Source organism: Paraphaeosphaeria sporulosa (genome assembly GCF_001642045.1).
Source record: "Paraphaeosphaeria sporulosa strain AP3s5-JAC2a unplaced genomic scaffold CC84scaffold_2, whole genome shotgun sequence".
Taxonomy (NCBI): Eukaryota; Fungi; Ascomycota; class Dothideomycetes; order Pleosporales; family Didymosphaeriaceae; genus Paraphaeosphaeria; species Paraphaeosphaeria sporulosa.
The window spans coordinates 4,191,336-4,208,468 of NW_017253361.1; the positions used below are offsets into that span (position 1 = coordinate 4,191,336).

At 54.3% G+C, this 17,133-nt stretch overlaps 8 protein-coding genes across 8 annotated transcripts; 5 read left to right on the forward strand and 3 right to left on the reverse strand.

Moving 5' to 3' along the window:
* Nucleotides 1-135: 135 nt before the first annotated feature.
* On the forward strand, nucleotides 136-1,572 carry CC84DRAFT_1113320 (mitochondrial carrier). The gene is made up of 5 exons (XM_018175349.1): nucleotides 136-371; nucleotides 425-504; nucleotides 560-673; nucleotides 722-1,033; nucleotides 1,085-1,572. Exons 1-5 carry the CDS (start codon nucleotides 254-256, stop codon nucleotides 1,418-1,420), a joined length of 960 nt encoding a protein of 319 aa, XP_018041144.1. The 5' UTR covers nucleotides 136-253; the 3' UTR covers nucleotides 1,421-1,572.
* A 736-nt stretch (nucleotides 1,573-2,308) lies between these two features.
* CC84DRAFT_1081848 (ras-domain-containing protein) lies at nucleotides 2,309-3,074 on the forward strand (the record flags this gene model as incomplete). The annotated part of the gene is made up of 4 exons (XM_018173950.1): nucleotides 2,309-2,446; nucleotides 2,502-2,549; nucleotides 2,599-2,826; nucleotides 2,880-3,074. Coding segments are annotated over 4 exons (609 nt in total), but the record flags the coding sequence as incomplete, so codon positions are not given.
* Nucleotides 3,075-3,795: 721 nt separating this feature from the next.
* CC84DRAFT_1203127 (para-aminobenzoate synthase) lies at nucleotides 3,796-9,225 on the forward strand. Its single transcript, XM_018181809.1, has 4 exons — nucleotides 3,796-5,050; nucleotides 5,104-5,721; nucleotides 6,105-7,945; nucleotides 8,007-9,225. Exons 1-4 carry the CDS (start codon nucleotides 4,086-4,088, stop codon nucleotides 9,107-9,109), a joined length of 4,527 nt encoding a protein of 1,508 aa, XP_018041146.1. The 5' UTR covers nucleotides 3,796-4,085; the 3' UTR covers nucleotides 9,110-9,225.
* Nucleotides 9,226-9,991: 766 nt separating this feature from the next.
* CC84DRAFT_1073601 (uncharacterized protein) lies at nucleotides 9,992-10,195 on the forward strand (the record flags this gene model as incomplete). Its single annotated transcript, XM_018173689.1, has 1 exon — nucleotides 9,992-10,195. A coding segment is annotated over one exon (204 nt), but the record flags the coding sequence as incomplete, so codon positions are not given.
* A 927-nt stretch (nucleotides 10,196-11,122) lies between these two features.
* Nucleotides 11,123-12,193, reverse strand: CC84DRAFT_494595 (uncharacterized protein). The gene is made up of 3 exons (XM_018186519.1): nucleotides 11,848-12,193; nucleotides 11,353-11,446; nucleotides 11,123-11,295 (listed from the first exon to the last, which is right to left on the reverse strand). Coding segments are annotated over exons 1-3 (333 nt in total). The 5' UTR covers nucleotides 12,085-12,193; the 3' UTR covers nucleotides 11,123-11,293.
* Nucleotides 12,194-14,961, reverse strand: CC84DRAFT_494140 (uncharacterized protein). Its single transcript, XM_018186518.1, has 3 exons — nucleotides 14,675-14,961; nucleotides 14,444-14,613; nucleotides 12,194-14,395 (listed from the first exon to the last, which is right to left on the reverse strand). The coding sequence occupies exons 1-3, from the start codon at nucleotides 14,815-14,817 to the stop codon at nucleotides 12,303-12,305; spliced, it is 2,406 nt and encodes an 801-aa protein (XP_018041149.1). The 5' UTR covers nucleotides 14,818-14,961; the 3' UTR covers nucleotides 12,194-12,302.
* Nucleotide 14,962: 1 nt separating this feature from the next.
* CC84DRAFT_495120 (cell division cycle protein-like protein) lies at nucleotides 14,963-16,443 on the reverse strand. Its single transcript, XM_018186520.1, has 2 exons — nucleotides 16,092-16,443; nucleotides 14,963-16,045 (listed from the first exon to the last, which is right to left on the reverse strand). The coding sequence occupies exons 1-2, from the start codon at nucleotides 16,220-16,222 to the stop codon at nucleotides 15,010-15,012; spliced, it is 1,167 nt and encodes a 388-aa protein (XP_018041150.1). The 5' UTR covers nucleotides 16,223-16,443; the 3' UTR covers nucleotides 14,963-15,009.
* A 24-nt stretch (nucleotides 16,444-16,467) lies between these two features.
* On the forward strand, nucleotides 16,468-17,118 carry CC84DRAFT_1214081 (cwf21-domain-containing protein; the record flags this gene model as incomplete). Its single annotated transcript, XM_018182603.1, has 3 exons — nucleotides 16,468-16,697; nucleotides 16,749-16,881; nucleotides 16,933-17,118. 3 exons carry the CDS (start codon nucleotides 16,468-16,470, stop codon nucleotides 17,116-17,118), a joined length of 549 nt encoding a protein of 182 aa, XP_018041151.1.
* Nucleotides 17,119-17,133: the final 15 nt, after the last annotated feature.

Below are 17,133 nucleotides of genomic sequence, written 5' to 3' on the forward strand. Positions count from 1 at the left end.
TGGGCCAACTTAGGCTATGATGACTCCAGCTGTGCATCTTGAGCGACGGTGTAGAGATAGCGATTATCGGACGCGCTAGCGCCTTGGCCGCTATCGTCCCCTTGTCATGTCGCAACTTTTTTGTCCTCGTCGCATCGTCCAGATTCCATCTCAGTCCCCGGCGCACGATACCCATCCTCTGCTTTTGCCTGTCGCTCTTTGCAGTTTGTTCGCTCACCTAGTCCGCCCACACCAGCCCAACGGAATTATCGAGATGACTGTGCCGTCCGCATCAGAAGCCGTGGCGAAGGTCGCTAATGCCGCCGCTGGTACAAAATCATCGGCGAAGGAGTTCAAGAAGGAATCGACAGCGGCACGTTTCCTCGGTGCAGGTTTGTATAACCGCGTCCTTGCTATGCCATGTCCATGGCCCTGACGTCTGCAGGAACGGCTGGTATTGCCGAGCTGATGATTTTCCACCCCGTCGACACCACAGCAAAGCGATTGATGAGCAACCAGGGAAAGGTATGGTTCCTGGTGTACGTGCCCTCAGGATTTTACTAACCACGACCAAATCAAGATCTCATCGGCTTCTCAATTGAACCAAGTCATCTTCAGGGATAGCGCACAGGCATCGGTCTCAGGCCGCTTCTTTTCGCTGTTTCCGGGTCTAGGATACGCCGCTGCGTACAAGGTACATGAGCTCCCTCAATTGATCTGGATGTACGCCTAAACGTGCTAGATTCTCCAACGTGTCTACAAGTACGGCGGCCAGCCCTTCGCTCGGGATTACCTCGCAAAGAACCACGGTGACAGCTTCGATCGCGCATTTGGAAAGGGCAATGGCAAGGCGATAATGCATGCCACCGCAGGCAGTCTCGTGGGCATTGGTGAAATTGTCTTGCTGCCCTTGGACGTTCTCAAGATCAAGCGCCAGACAAACCCTGAAGCCTTCCGAGGACGAGGGCTGTTCAAGATTATCGCGGATGAAGGGTTTGGCCTCTATCGTGGGTGGGGCTGGACAGCAGCTCGCAACGCCCCGGGATCGTTCGCAGTATGTTAGACAGCGGATTGGCAGTGGACATGATCGCTAACCGTGGAATAGTTGTTTGGTGGCTCGGCCGCGGCCAAAGAATATTTTTACAAGCTAAGCGACTACAACGCGGCTACCTGGGGACAGAACTTTGTTGCCTCAATCGCCGGTGCCAGCGCTTCGCTCATTGTTTCGGCTCCCCTGGACGTTATCAAGACTCGGATACAAAACAAGAACTTTGAGAACCCGGAGAGCGGCTTCCGGATCATCTCCAACATGATGAAGATTGAAGGCCCTACCTCCTTCTTCAAGGGCCTGACACCGAAGCTTTTGATGACAGGCCCCAAGCTCGTCTTCTCGTTCTGGCTGGCCCAAACGCTGATACCCGCTTTCAACAAGATAATGTAAATGTAGACGCGCTACGCTTTCTCTGCTGTACAATAATAGGGCTCGGGGTTGGGTTTATGCAGAGGGATTCCGGCGCCAATGAAGCGTCCCAGGCGACATGTTTGGCTTCTGTATCAGAGCCCACATGCTAATAAACTCTTCTCCACTGTGCGCACTTGTCCACCTGCAAGAAAGCTCCGACGTGATGTGTTCAGTCACAACCCACTCGGTCCCCGTATTGACCAGCTTCACCTCTTACAGAAAGAGGTCGTCGAGACGAGATACAAGCAGGAGAGTGCAGCCTGGGCGCCGGGCGTGGGCGGTCAAAAAGTCACGTGATTGAACATGCGCCACACTGCCGCCACCTAGCGTTCCAGAGTCCCAGATGGCACGTTCGCAGCAACGCAAGACTAGGGCGGGTAGCGGTCGTCGAGCGGGCACAAGACAGGCGGCACCACGGGAACCGCACCTGCAGAGCAGGAGGCAGCCGAGCGTTGACATCGTGACGTCTCTGCGAAGAGTGACCTTGACGTGGCTTGGCGCTGATTGCGCACTGGCCGCCAGACCCAAGCCTCCTGCACCTGGGCACCTTTAAACATCACCGCCTTGCTACCTCGAGCAATCTTAACCCCGACCGTCGCCGTCTCCCACGCTTCTTCACACGCACACCCTTCCACACACACGCTCCCGTCGACACAACACCGTTTTCGCACCCTCGACACCATCATGAACCCCGAGTAGTACGTAACCCGTGCCTCGCTTCCAGCGCCGCCCACGCCCACGACCACGCCTGAGCCCGCGCGCTGGCTGCTCGCAACATGTGACTAACTGTGTTTCCCAGAGTACCCCCCCGACGGCCTCCCGACTCTGCCGTTATCCTCCTGCCTTCTCCCTCTGCAGCCGCGCTGACGCCTGCCGCCCAGATACGACTACCTTTTCAAGCTCCTCCTCATCGGTGACTCCGGTGTCGGGAAGTCTTGCCTGCTGCTCCGGTTCGCAGACGACACATACACCGAGAGCTACATCTCCACCATCGGTGTTGACTTCGTACGTGCCCGATGCGCAGCGACCCCAACATGGAGCACGGCTAACCGGCGCGCAGAAAATCCGAACCATCGAACTCGATGGCAAGACGGTGAAGCTGCAGATCGTAGGAATCCACAACTGCTGTGCTTGCGCGAGATGCTGACGATGTGTAGTGGGACACAGCCGGCCAGGAGCGCTTCCGCACAATCACTTCCTCCTACTACCGAGGTGCCCATGGGATCTGCGTCGTGTACGATGTCACCGACATGGACTCGTTCAACAACGTGAAGCAGTGGCTCCAGGAGATTGACCGATATGCCACTGAGGGCGTCAACAAGCTGCTGGTGGGCAACAAGTCCGATATGGCCGATAAGAAGGTGGTCGAGTACACCGTGGCCAAGGTACGGCGGGCACCGCACCCACGTCCACACTGCAAGCTGACCGACCCGTGTAGGAATTCGCAGACAGCCTCGGCATCCCGTTCCTCGAGACGTCGGCAAAGAGCGCAACCAACGTCGAGCAGGCCTTCTTGACCATGGCCCGCCAGATCAAGGAGCGCATGGGCACAACCACGGCCAACACCAAGCCCACAGTACCCATCGGTCAGGGCCAGGGCGTCCAGAGCGGCTCCGGCGGTGGATGCTGCTAGAGCGGCAGCGTGCGGCGATGCGTACACAGATCGGCGTGGGTGTTATATCGGCTCGGTTCTCATGCTCGTGATCACGATCTTCTTCCCCAGCAAGCTGGTGTTCATGTCCATCATCCTCGGTCTTCCTTGCATGGCATAGATGGAGTGAGTGGATAGGTCACGTTTATATCCCGTTGGTTGGAATACTCTGGATCTCGGTAGCGATTTTGCTGCATCCTAGGATCTGGTGGCCGACTTGAGTCGAGGCTGGACGGTAGAAGAGACTGCTATCATGGCCATTTTGTGTTGATCACGGGCGTCTTTCTTCTGTGTTTCTTGGGTTGTTTCTTAGGTCTGCAAATCACATATTCCCTAATCGGCCTACGCGCAGGTTGCTTTCTACATGCTTGAGATAACCACGACGTGGTTACTCACAGTGATTCAGCTGTACTGGATCTATCTAACATCATGTTGCTGCTCTCTCTTCGTTATAGAAGCCATGTGGAAGTCGTGTGCACGATGGCTGTCAGTGAAAGATGGAGTTTCGTGATTATAAAGTCTCTGGATACACGATCAAGCTATAGTTCTGTAAATCGTATCATAAAGTGAGTTCCTACAGGATGATATGAGCTCTACCTAGGCTGAACTCCATTTTTGTGTCAGCCGCTGGCGTGCGCTCTGCCTCGATGAGGTAAGCATGTTCCTGACGTAGGCCCGACTGCATCTTTTTAGGCAGCCAGCGGCCTTGATGAAGCAGCAATACGGCTGTGCACGCCCTTTCCACCCTTCAAAGATCTCCTGATTGCAGCACTCGTTACTGAACACTCATTTAACCAGATCGAGAGATACCGCCCTGGTCCTGGGACGGCGAATGGCTTGGAGCGAAAGCAGACCGAAGTACCAGATGCCGCATTAAAATTTGCAACACACGCGACCCTCCTTTGTCACGGTCTTAAACATCCCAACATAGCATTCCAATCGCTCTTACAAACTACCCCTACACCACCTGTTCTACGTCATCGTCGAGGTAGAATGTCAGTCACGAACGGCATCTCAGGCGGGCTGCGATGGCTGGCCAACGAGCTCGGCCTTCACACCATGAGCTCCGCTGGTAGGGACGTTTACATCATTATTTTGGCCCGATACCTACGTCTCATGGCCTACGGCGCTGTAGCGCTTATTCTTGCATTGTACTTTGAAGAGTTGGGTTTCTCGGACGCACAGATCGGTCTTTTCATGACACTCACTCTACTTGGAGACGTCTGCATCAGTCTGCTCCTCACGCTTGTTGCGGATGGTCTGGGACGGAGAAGGACCCTTCTACTTGGGGCGCTATCCATGGCGGTTTCAGGCGCCGTGTTCGCTCTCACCAGCAACTATGTTGCATTGCTATTTGCAGCCATCATCGGTGTCATAAGTCCCACGGGCAATGAAATCGGACCTTTCCGCGCGATTGAAGAGTCGACGCTTGCGCATCTTGTCTCTGAAGAGAAGCGAAGCGACATTTTCACATGGTACGTTGTCTTAGCCGTGCTGGGCACATCTTCTGGTTTGATTGTTGGCGGAATTTCAGTGGACTATATGCAGAACCTGGAAGGATGGACAGAGTTGGACGCATATAGGGCCATGTTCTGGATATACACAGCTCTTGGCTGCGTCAAGGCGCTTATGACGTTGGTCTTGAGCGACAAATGTGAGCATGGTGCTCATGAAGAACAGGCAGAGGGTGGCGAGAGGGAGCCACTCATGAATGGACATGGAGGGAACGACAATAGCAGCCCTCCGCCGTCTCCAGTTGCGAAGAATAAGGCAAAATGGTGGGATGTGTTCAGCCAGATATCGAAGCCTACTCGCTGGACCCTGCTCAAGCTGTGCAGCCTCTTCTTCTTGGACTCGTTAGGAAGTGGCATGGTCCCGTTCTCGCTTATCAACTTCTACATGGACCGCAAATTCAAATTGGAAAAGGGAAAACTAGGTGGCATCATGTCAGCTACATGGTACGTACTACTGCGGGTCTTAGTGTATGATTTCCTAACGACGTTTTTTGCAGGTTCATTTCAACAGTCGGCAACATTTGGTCAGCAAGCCTGGCGAAACGCCTCGGGCTGATACAAGCCATGGTGGTCACACATTTGCCCAGCTCCATCTTCCTTGCTCTGCTTCCTGCCCCGCCCCAACTATCTTTCACCATCTGTCTTCTGGTAGCACGAGCAGTCCTGAACAGCATGGATCAAGCGCCCCGATCGGCCTTTTTATCTACCGTAGTCCTTCCGCAGGAGCGCACTGCAGTCATGGGCGTGGTAAACATCTTCAAGACTCTCTCACAATCAGCCGGGCCGTCGGTCACTGGCCTGCTCGCAGGCCGCGGTCACTTCTGGGTCGCCTTCGTGGCTGCAGGGTCGCTCAAAGGCACGTACGACCTGCTGCTGCTGGCGTTCTTCGCAGGGAGAGTACATCAGCCACCCGAAACGGGTTTGGTGGGACAAATTGGCGCAAATGCCGTAGAGCCGCGGACTGGAGACAGCAATACCTTGGAAACAGGACTCAATCAAGCCCCTGAAACAAACCCAGACATTCCAGAAGACGAATCGGACGCTGGCGTCACGTCGGCAACGAGGATCACTTCTCAGGCCGAAGACGGAGCGGTGGCGAGGAGCCCCTTTGGGCCGTCAGGGTCCAACCGGCTTTGAGGGCGCAGCCCAAATTGGCAGGGCTGGCGTGACGGAGGGGATTACGGCGGGGCGCACAGGACGGGCCGTGGTGTTTGATGGTGTCTCCTTGGTGTGACTATGCCGAAATAGGTAAGACCAATTTGGACCCTGCATGACCGAGCCACGGGGCCGTCGGATCGGGACGACTGTAGTGATAAGGCTCACGTCGCCCACCGAGGAACAGTCATCTTCCATACTCTCTGCGACCTTGTTGCTGTGCATTGTTTCTGTGTTTTCTGCCTTTCACCTGGCTTCGGTATCCTCCTACTCTCCTTTGGCTGATCTGCAGCCTCACCCTCCTTCTCTCACAGCGTTCTAGAAGCCGCTGGCTGCATTTCAGGGTCTCAGCCCTACGCATAGTGCCCGACACCGCTCAAGATATCAACCAAGATCTTGTTCAGCTCAGTGCACATGCCGACGTCCTTCTAGCAGTTGGCTTCTTTCACTCTCATCGCCTCCTCTGGACACCAAACTCGCCTCCTCTGGACACCAAACTCGCCTCCTCTCACTGTCACCATCGCCGAACCTCCCCGATTGGTGCATCATCAATGGCTCGGGCCCTCCAAACGAGGCGCCACAGGATCTTGTACCTGGACGCATACGACTCATCCTCAAACAGCATCATTGCTCAAGTTGAGCAGAGCATCGATGCTGAAATCGTTAAATGCTATATCGACAGCGACCCGGATGCTTGGATCGTGCCAGAGGCAGCAAAGGCACACGCTGCTACTCCTGCAGCATTCATAGAGTATGCCAGAACCTTTGACGGGGTCATTGCGGGACCTGGGCCTGGCTCAGCAACATGTGACGAAGACGTAGGCTGGATGAGAGTGTTATGGAAACTTCAAAATGACCATATGGTACCTGTTCTCGGTATCTGCCTGGGTTTTCAGTCCATGTGCTTAGCCTTCGGAGCCAGCATCGAGAAGCTTTCAGAACCACGCCATGGACTGATTGCTAGTATTTTGAATAACGGTTCATCCATCTTCAGCGGCACCAAGCAGCTGTCCGCCACTCAGTACCATTCATTACACATCATGCTTCATCACCGAATACAGACAAAAAAATCTGTGCGTTATCCTGCAGAATTGTGGGAGCCCACCGAGGAGTGTCCGGAACTCCAGCCGCTGGCTTGGGACTTTGACAATAAGCAAAACGGGGCTATTCTGATGGCTGCGAGACACACCACCAAGCCCTTTTGGGGCGTACAGTTCCACCCTGAATCGATCTGTACGAATTCTGAGGGCGTTAGAATAATCAAGAATTGGTGGACCGAAGCTACTTCGTGGAACCGGAGGCGCGATATGACGACGCTCCCCATTAACGATTTGGCCCATCACACCGCCAGTAATGGGGCGTCCCAGCCTAAACTGTCGTCGATCGAGGCCCTCGCTATGCGTCTTGTACAGGGAAACGAAACGTCACGAGCAACAGTTCTCGATGTGCAATGTGCTACAACGGGAAGCGGACGATTGACTGTATCGGACGTTGTGGAGCTCTTCGACAGCCCTCGTGGCGAAGCGATAGTGCTCGAGTCGGGCCTGCATCGAGACCTACGTCCGATGGAAGCAGGCACCGGCCGCCATAGCATCATCGGACTGATCATCCCTGGCGAGACCATGCGTCTGCACTACTATACTCAAAATCACGTTATGGAGCTCAGGGATGGTCATGACCAAGTAGTGCAGAAATGGAATACACGAGATCCATGGCAATGGGTAAAGGGCGTTATGACACACTTGAGAAGTATGCTTGGACAGAAGCCAAAGACGACGACATGGGCACCATTCTGGGGCGGCTTCATGGGCTATGCATCATATGAAGCAGGGCTGGAGACGATCGAAGTTCACTCGACACAAGAAGCTGAATGTCCCGACATTTGCTTCGCTTATATAACGCGAAGCGTTGTGATAGACCATCAGCTGAAAAAGTTATATGTCCAGAGCATACGCAGCATAGACGACCAGCCCTGGGTCAGTGAGTCTTTAGAGAAGTTGTACGATGCTGTGGGTAGAAAGAGCTTGGAGTCAACTCCAAACCCAACACCACTGCCCAGGCCAAACCCCTTCGAGCATCAAGACACCACAATGAGTACATACATCGCTTCTTGTACCCGATCAGTCGTTCATCAGGAGGACTACTGCGCTTCTGTTGTATCATGTCAAAGGCATATCGCAGATGGTGAGTGAACCCGCTAAATACCTTAGACAAGACACATACTCAACCTGCACTTTGTACGCAGGTCAAAGCTACGAACTCTGCCTCACGAACACGAACAAGATTCTCGCACGTCGGCCCCGCATCTGCCGCCTTTCAAAATCAGAGGACAACGAACTCTCGTGGAAACTCTACAAGCGTCTTACTGCTCGCAACACCGCACCTTTTAGTGCGTACATGCGCCTTCACAATGTGCACATCTTGAGCTCATCGCCCGAACGGTGTATCAGCTGGGATCGCCAGCAGATCGCGCAGTGTCGTCCAATCAAAGGAACCGTGTCAAAAGCTCGAGGTCTTACGGCAATAGACGCACACAATATCCTCTCCACTCCCAAAGAGCGCGCCGAGAACTTGATGATTGTTGACCTTGTGCGACATCAACTCCATGGCGTGTACGGCGCAGGTAATGTGCACGTGAGTCAGCTTATGCAAGTGGAGGAGTACGAAACAGTTTGGCAACTCGTTTCGGTCGTTGAAGGTATCCCATCCTCCATCGCTAGCCGGCAACTGCAGACGCCAGACGATTCATGGTTGGACAAGACAGATTTAGCTTCCCCACCAACTTCGCATAATCAAGATGCAGAACAGATGCTTGGCTTCGACGCGTTCACTCAATCGCTACCGGCAGGCAGCATGACCGGTGCACCCAGGAAACGTTCCTGTGAACTCCTCAAAGCCCTTGAACACGGCCAGCGCCGCGGCATATACTCGGGCGTGCTAGGATATCTCGACATTGGCGGTGGAGGCGACTTCAGCGTCGTCATTCGCACCGCTGTAAAGATCGACGCGCCCAATGCAGCATCCGCTGTCGAAGACGTCTGGAGTATCGGCGCCGGTGGAGCCATTACTGCGCTCAGCCACCCGCAAAGCGAGTATGATGAGATGCTGGCCAAGTTCTCGAGTACAGCGGCGGCCTTTGAGGAAGATAACGGAATTGAAGAGGTGGAGAAAGAGACTGATTTGAGGGGCATTTGGAGTAGGCTTATGGAGGTCGAAGAGCCTGACGATGGAGAAGATCACGTCTTACCGTCAGCACCGTTGCTTCTTAGGACGTTGCAGGATTTCCAGGCGGGGCTCTTGTCCGGTGTCATGAGGACTACGGATGGGATTGTCAGAGGGAGGGACTAGAGAGGTAGGGAATGTTTCGTTTTCAGTTTTAGAAAGGATATACCACAGTGTGCACACGCACGATACCCCATATAGCGACATTATAGCAACGAATCAAGTAGATATTTCTTCTCGTCACTGACTTCGTAGCTGCACATGAGCGGCCCATACTTGAACGAGATGCCAACACATGTCAATTCCGATTGCTTACTTCAATCGAAGAGCGATTTCCTATAATCGCTCACGGGTGAAGACGAGCGGAGGTTAGAAGCAAATGAAAATCCGGAGTTTACCGTGCTTACCCGATACCTTCTCAGACTAACCACCCAATGAGTCAACGTGTATTATTGCGCTGAAATGGCAAACTCACATTATCTTCATATAACAGACCCTCATCTTGATCATTGCTTTCATTACGTTACATGTCCCGAGTACGCCACAATTCATTATCCCACCATGCTCACGCTCCACCTCCTCCCCCTCGACCTCTCAGACTTCTCCACCCTAATCTCCCACGCACTTTCCGGACCCCCAGGCTCCGACCTCGTCGGACCCCCAACCCCCCTCTGCTGCCCCGTTACCACGCAAGACAACGCCTCTGCCCGCCTTGCCTTCCACTTTGCCAAGCAGCGCGCCCGCTTCCTCGGCGACCCCACAGTGCGGTATATGAAAGTGGTCGAGCGCGATTCTACCGGAGAGAAAGACGGAGATAGTATCATCAGCATAGCGCGCTGGCACTACTACCCCACAGGGTACAACTTCGCCCGCGACATCCACTGGGAAACGCACAATGACCTCACTCCGGACATGGTTCCGACGGGGTTCAACATCGCGCTGCACAACCACATTCTTACTACACGTGATGCGGCGCGGAGCGCATGGATGGTCGCAGGTGAGCCCTGCTGGGTGCTGATGCATATGGTCACGCATCCGGCGCACCGGGGGAAGGGCGCGGCGGGGATCTTGGTTAAATGGGGTATCGAGCAGGCGGAGAGGGATGGTGTGCCCGCCTACCTTGAGGCTGGTGTTATGGGACGACCAATTTATGAACGGTACGGTTTCATTCAGGTAGGCGAACTGCTAGAGGTGGATCTGAAGGAAGGCGGAGGTGAGGGGGTTTTTGTGATGTGTAAGATGGGGTATTTTCCGCACCAAGGGGACAAGCATCTATAAAGAGTAATGAACCTATGATTTTGTATAATTCATTTTAGAACATTGAGTATTCACCACTAAATAGGCAAGACGAGACCTATTGTTACCTAAGCACTTTGACTACGCTGACCCGTCAGCGCGTTTTCAAAATCGACCGCCTGCGCTGCCGCAACTCTATAACACGCTAAAAGGATTCTTGTCGTTGAAGAATTCGACAGGGTCAAACCCGGCAACGAACAGAAGACGCGGCTTGGAGATATAGAGCCAACGAGCACACAATCTTCAAACCTGCAATGCTACATCTCGATGTCTCGAAAGATCTCTACGGCATTCTGCATGAGGATGGGCGAGAACGATATCGCCAGGTTCCTCACCTCTACCGTCTCGACAAGCTGCCAGATTGGAGCCGCTACCGCCAGGGTGCATCGGATATAGAACACGTATTTTATCGCCATACTCTTGAGGCGAATGACGATCTTGAAAGCATCATGCCTTACACCTTAAAGACAGCTTCGAAGTTACAGGGGTTGAGCCATACGGGACAAAGGATCGCGCATACCTGGTCTCGGCGGTGGCCATGCGACTCAAATGGGAAGACGAATGCAATGGGCACTTGTTGCCGATGTCAATCACACCAGAGGGTACTTTCCCGGTCATGCTCGATGGCATCATGCCGAGGGGAAACGTGACAAGAGATTCGACGCGCCACATAAGAAGCAGCTCTGCCTTGACCCGTGCAATTACTTGTCATGTCTGTGAGAAATCTCGTCTTGCTCTGGAGGTGCCAAGTACGTGCCACTACTCTTCGATGAACAAGGCCCGTACTGCTTTATGACGGAGCTTAGAGAAACCAGGCCAACATAGATCTTCTTGAGTATTTTCGGGTGCTTTGAGATACCATGCTGCGCGGGGAATCTGATATCCAAGCCGCAGTGTTGTCTCCCGAAGCATGATCTCTGCGCCGAGTTTCTTTGCGACGTAACTCTCGACCGTGCGATTCGATTCGAGGATGCAATTCCTTGGGCACGTTGGAGAAATGTGGGGGCAAGGTAGTTGTCTACACAGATAGTGAGTAGTTACCCGAAAACATTGGGGCTATGGTGATAACTCATAATTTGCTGATTGGGAGTTTCCGACGGAATAGCTCGCAGACCAGGGGATCTGACAATGATAGACTGCAGATGAACAGCACAGTATGATGGTCAACTAACGACGAGCAATTTAGCGGGCTTCCTGTGTACATTCAAGACATATTATTCGATCAAAGTTCTGCATTCGGAAAGCTTTCTGAGTCACTACAGGATCAATCAGATTGGGCTTCTACGAGTAGAATACAATGTTAGGTTACTACAGGATCGGGTGTACGCCAGAATTCCGCAAGCCCCAGTTGGCCCTGTTGCTGCATGATTGGTCATGATAGGGAATTGTTGATGGGAAGGCTGGGGAGAGCAGCAAGGTAGGAAGGGGCCACTGTCGCAGTGAGCTTCAGGTTGCCGAGATGGCAGGCATACGGACGATAGCGGCGAATATTGGGTCGTGATTAGGAGCACAGAGGCAAGGAAAAGAATCCACAGTAGGAACTAAGACGGCGGCGACGGGTGACGTACCGCGGATGAGAGGGACGGTGGGGTTAGCAGCTCAGGGAAGGAGCAACCTGACCGGCCGGCTGCTGACGTGGATCTTGCTCTTCCACATGGATAGTGCATCTGGGCATGCTTTTTGGAATGACAGACAGGCATATCGGGTTCGACGTTTGGATGAATCTTCGCATCCTCCGCCCGGGATTTCCATTCTCCCCCAATGTTCCCTGTGGACCGCCTCGGGCGCTGCTGCCAAGGACACATGTCATGAATCTCAGCCGGCTTCAAAGGCTGCCTTGCCTCTAGACTACTCTTAGCATCTCCTCGGTAGACTGCCGCTGTACGCTGCTGTTAAGTGTCTCTCTGATAGCCTCGCAACCGGCCCCCTATGTGGCCTTACCTGCAATCGCCGCAAGAATTCAAGTAACAACATAATCGATTCTTCCATCTCACCCTGGGTATCTATGCCATGCTATAATATGCTATGCCAACAGTGCAAAAAGCAAATATGTTTTCTTCGCGTAATCTGCAGCGCTCTTCCTGAGTCTCACTCTGCTGTTCTCGTCCAGAGCCGCCCTGTCAACGTCATTGACCATCTCGTCGATGGCGTCGGGGGTATGATGCGGGTTTCCAATGAAACGCTGGATGTACAACATGTCAAAGACGGCTTGTTTGAGCTTGCCATCTCGTAATTCAGCTGCGGCAGCTGTGGCGACTACTTTCTTGCCATTCACTTGTTCCTCTGCATCAGTGTCCATTTTCTGCTCACCAGCACCAGCGCTGTCTCCATTGATCTTCTCATTCTTTTGGTCCTCGGCCGGAGCTGCGGCGAGTTGCTTAATCGCGTCCAGATTGGTTTTCAGTGGTGCTAAAACAGAATGAATGGCACTGCTTTTAATCTCTTCCACAGCCAGCGGCGCCCACAAGTCGTTCCCATATGCTGCCATGGCCTTCGTCATGCTTTGCAGATACCTGACTGCGCTGGGCGAGGGTTGAGCTGGTAACGCAGGGTTACCTTCCCAGAGGATATGACTATCTGTTTTCGACTTCAGTCCAGTAGCGAGCGCCTTCGCATATGCATCCATAGACGGATGGGCCACGTGCGAAGCTAATGCCTTGTGCAAGGGCTTTAGTAGGGCAGGCGTAAACGGCGTAGCCAGCAGCGTCGCCCGATCCTGCAATTTGAGCTTGGGAATCCGCTCCCCGATTTCCCGCGTCACTCTGAGTACAAAGCAGATTTTAAGCACATCTATTCCATCATCGCATTCCGTCACCTGCGTGATGATTTGACCAAAGCTTTTGCCTAGGTTCTGCAGCGCATGGGCAAGTGCTTCTTGCGTGGCCTCTTCAAGCAGTCGCGGATCGTCATCGCTGAGCAACGTTTGTTTTGAATCGCCTAGATCGTCATCGTCCGAGTCATCGACGTCGTCCGCAAATGTGTCATCCCATCGTGCTTCTTTCATCGACTTCACGATGCTCTTTACTTCGAGGATAGAGTCTGCCCAGGCGTCGAATGCAGAGACGATGCCCACTACTGAGTTGTCGCGGCCTTGGTGAATGTTGACGAGCGTAGACTTGAATGCTTGCGCGCCGTTAGATATGTCCGCCGACTTGGGGTATGTGCCCCAGAGGGAGAGACCAGACGACTGTGTAAGCGTGGGCGAGTTAAGCACGTTGGACAACTCGACCACCACAGTCTTAAGGGTCTGCGAACGGAGCCGGACAATGTCTTCGAGGTGGTTATTCATCATGTCGCGCAGATCATCCAAGACGTTTGCAGACTTGACACCCGCCATACGGGGACCGGACATAATCCATGTTTCGATGAGATCCTGCCGTAGTGACGAAACTTCCTTCAACCGCGTCTCGTTCTCTAATGCGTCTTTGGTGCCTTTCAGGAAAGCGGATATAGCTTGCCGGGACCATTGATGGAGTATGCGCTCGGCGTCAGCTCGCTGGAGCTCGTCGTGGCGCGGCCAGGGCGTGTAGTTGCGTGCTTCCTCGCCTATCCACCGGTCATGTATGTCCAGATTTAGCTCATGGAGAGCACGAACATCGTGATCTTGAATCAAGGGATGCGCTTTGAGTTTGGCTAGCGACTCGGCTAGCCGTCGCGGGAAGATTGCCTGCGTGTCCAAACATGTCTGTATGCACAATCGCAATGCACTGGTACCATGCTTGGCAAGTTCATCGCTGCCATGCTGAAGTAGCTTGACACTGTTCTCCAATCGAATCTTGTGGAAATGATGTAAGACATCTGTAGGGGTCGAGCTCGTTATGAGGGCGTAGGCGCACATGCTCTCGACCAGATCTGCGTAGTCGCCCTCGGAAGTGCCCATGCGCTTCTCTATCCGCTTTATCAATCTGCGGCGTGCCGAGAGCAGGCGTTCCCAAAGCTGGTCCACGAGGGGAGGCTTGTCGGCGGATTGCGACAAGGCTTTGTGGAGGAGTCGCGATATGACTAGCACTTTTGCGATGGAAAGGTACGACCCTGCGCTGTGCATCAGGCGTGTCATGACAACGGGCGAGCTTCGCAGGACGGCGAGCTGCGAGGCGAAGGTGTAGCGCTCCTGGTCTGTCTCCGTCAACATGCTTGTCCCAACGTGCGATGCGGGAGGCTAACCGCGACTGCGTATGTGTGCATCCAGTCTGACCGCGCTGCTTGTAATGCGATCCAGCGTCGTCGAGTTGCAGTTGTGTCCGACGCGTGCCAGCGTGCCCTCGACGTGCTCCATGCGGACCTCCATGTCGATGATCGTTTCGGCCGTGTCGAGGAGGCTGCGATAGCTCGCACTAGATGGCTCGCATCAGCAATGGATCTTGGGCATACGGGACAACTCAGTGCATGCCTTACCCTACGAGCGACCGCAGCTTCTCGCGATTCTCATCGGCGTTGGAGCGCAGCTGCTGCTCCAGCTTGCGGACCACGGGGATGGGGTACTGGAACGCATCCTCCCAGCTCGTGAAGGTCCGTGGATCCGGCGCTTCGGCCGTCATGTCTGCGAACGCAGCCTGCCGCAATGCATGCAATGCGACTTTGGAGGGGCCATGTCAACACGCGGAGGTTCACACAGCTCGGCGGAACCACTAGCCGAGCTTAGTCACCTTTACTGTCCTGCCACCTACTATGCTCCGTCTTCAGAGCTACGTGCTTGGAAATTGTACAGTTATTTTTATTCAAATGATACGCTAATCATCTTCACTCTCCTCTTTTGCCTGCTGCTCTGCTAGTCTCTGTGCCTCCTTCCACTGATCTGCAAACTCCCGCATCATGCCCTCGCCCCCCCTGCTTGCATCCACTACATCTCTAGGCAGCTTATGTGCGCTGTACTGCGGGGTTGAGAAGCCGTATGCTTCGGGGTCGTCCCTGCGGACCAGACGGAATTCGGGCTGCCACAACTCGACCACCTTGTCATCCTCATCAACCTCGAATTCCTGCGAAGCGTCTTCGGCTTCAGGAAGCAACGGCTCTTCCAATGTCAATAGCTCCATCCAGCTGAAAAGGAGCGGATCAGTCCGCAGAGCCCATGGGTTGAAGTCCACCAACCAGACGCGATCGTGTGGCGGCGGTATATAGACATCGAACGTGAAGTTGGGATCGGGGAAAGTGTCGCGAAGTCGCACATCGAAGAACTCCTGGACTGTCTGTCTTAATTTGTCCTCCATTTTGAAGAGAAAGTCGAAGTGATTCAGGTCGCGTTGGCAGATGGCGATCAGCTTCCGGTTGCGCACGAAGCACCGGAACTCGACGGAAGGGTTGAGGACGATCCATTTCCGAAGGACTAGGTGGTATTGAATTTCCGCGTCGCCTTCTCCATCTGTGGTATCGTCGAGGGCGTGCTGGAGGTCATGTGTGATGAAGTCGCTCGACTTGAGCAGCAGGTATATGTCGTTTGGTGTCCGGCACTCCATGCTGTTGGTTGCTGCAATCCACGTCGCGTCTTTGGGTGCAGACCAATTCAGCTTCGGGGCAACCTTGCCGCCCAGCTCCTCGATGACGGCTTCTATGGCTTCGTGCGTGTCCCTCCAGTGTGTTGATGGGTCTTGGTCCGGGCCTTCGTCGTCACCCTCATTGTCGGCGCCAGAGAATATGCCGCTGTCGGCATCGGACCAGTCGGGGTTGTCGTTGTCTTCAGGTGGAAGCACGATGCCATCTGCGCGTAGGTAGTCCAAGAAGGCGCCTGGGAGAGGCACGAGGCGCGCTTTCGGTGTGATGGCTCGATATCTTTCGAAATTAGTCTCGCAAGGCGCTATCGAGGAAGCGCGCTCACTTGGGGTGCCAGCTGTGGTACGAGCAGTTCAGGATGTGCTGCTTAGTAACGGGCGGAAACGGCAGCTGCTTAGGCTGGTCGGGCGAGGCAGCCACGACCGATGCCTCTGAGTCCGCATGTTCGGTGCTCATAATGGGTGGAGTCGTGATAGTGAGGATAGATGGCAGGAGCGAGCCGCGGGAGAAAGGGTGCGTCGAGTGTGTGGCTCCATTGCGTACAGTCGCGGATGAGTCCTCGCTGGCGCGGTCCCAGAAGATTTCGCGGGGCAGCCGCCTCTGCCAAGCCGCACCTCCGAGAGCAACTCCGCACCAGAGCACTCGCGTCTTCACCTCTACCACTAGCAGTCCACCACCTCAGCTGCATCAACCAAGTCATAATGTCCTCAAACGTCGGACTGTCCACGCCCCGTGGTAGCGGTACGTCGGGATACGTCCAGAAGAACAGGTCGCTACTGAAGCCGCGTGACAAGGCGGCACCATACTCCAAGGACTGGGACTCAGCGAAGCATCGCCAACGCCAGCCAGACCCCGAGATCCTGGAGCACGACCGCAAGCGCGAGATCGAAGTGAAGGTGCTAGAGCTGCGAGACAAGCTCGAGGACGAAGGGTATGCAGGCGCAGTGATGGTCACATGTTCCTAAGCTAACCACTTTGGCAGTCTTGATGAGGATGAAATCGATGACCGCTGCGACGGACTGCGAAAGAAGCTCGAGGAAGAGCGCAAAGCAGGAAAAGGCGTAGGTCCAGATGCGCGCAGCCTGAAATCCCATCAGGTGCATGACCTGGCTCAGGTGAGTGACCCTAAGAGGCGCAGCGAGGCCGCATACTCATCTAGTCCACAGGCCAAGATCGAAGAAAGCGAGCGGCTGAGAAAAGCATTGGGCATTGCTGCAAATTACGAGGAGGGAAGTCACTGGCGAAAGCAAGAGGAGCGTCTTCGAGAGTCGCTGGTGCAACGCGAGCGCGAGGATGAGGAGCAACTGCAGAAGGCCAAGGAGGCTCGCCGCTACCGAGACGACTCGGAGTGATACAGTAAACCCCGC

Coding starts and splice junctions, on each gene's coding strand:
- CC84DRAFT_1203127 (XM_018181809.1), top strand. CDS start 4,086: ATGTCAGTCACGAACGGCATCTCAGGCGGGCTGCGATGGCTGGCCAAC. Junction 5,051..5,103: donor GGCATCATGTCAGCTACATG/GTACGTACTACT, acceptor CGTTTTTTGCAG/GTTCATTTCAACAGTCGGCA. Junction 5,722..6,104: donor GCGAGGAGCCCCTTTGGGCC/GTCAGGGTCCAA, acceptor GCTGCATTTCAG/GGTCTCAGCCCTACGCATAG.
- CC84DRAFT_1113320 (XM_018175349.1), top strand. CDS start 254: ATGACTGTGCCGTCCGCATCAGAAGCCGTGGCGAAGGTCGCTAATGCC. Junction 505..559: donor TGATGAGCAACCAGGGAAAG/GTATGGTTCCTG, acceptor GACCAAATCAAG/ATCTCATCGGCTTCTCAATT. Junction 1,034..1,084: donor ACGCCCCGGGATCGTTCGCA/GTATGTTAGACA, acceptor ACCGTGGAATAG/TTGTTTGGTGGCTCGGCCGC.
- CC84DRAFT_494595 (XM_018186519.1), bottom strand. CDS start 12,084: ATGTGTCCTTGGCAGCAGCGCCCGAGGCGGTCCACAGGGAACATTGGG. Junction 11,447..11,847: donor CACCGTCCCTCTCATCCGCG/GTACGTCACCCG, acceptor GCTCGTCGTTAG/TTGACCATCATACTGTGCTG.
- CC84DRAFT_495120 (XM_018186520.1), bottom strand. CDS start 16,222: ATGAGCACCGAACATGCGGACTCAGAGGCATCGGTCGTGGCTGCCTCG. Junction 16,046..16,091: donor TACCACAGCTGGCACCCCAA/GTGAGCGCGCTT, acceptor TAATTTCGAAAG/ATATCGAGCCATCACACCGA.
- CC84DRAFT_494140 (XM_018186518.1), bottom strand. CDS start 14,817: ATGACGGCCGAAGCGCCGGATCCACGGACCTTCACGAGCTGGGAGGAT. Junction 14,614..14,674: donor AAGCTGCGGTCGCTCGTAGG/GTAAGGCATGCA, acceptor CGAGCCATCTAG/TGCGAGCTATCGCAGCCTCC. Junction 14,396..14,443: donor TGCACACATACGCAGTCGCG/GTTAGCCTCCCG, acceptor TGACGGAGACAG/ACCAGGAGCGCTACACCTTC.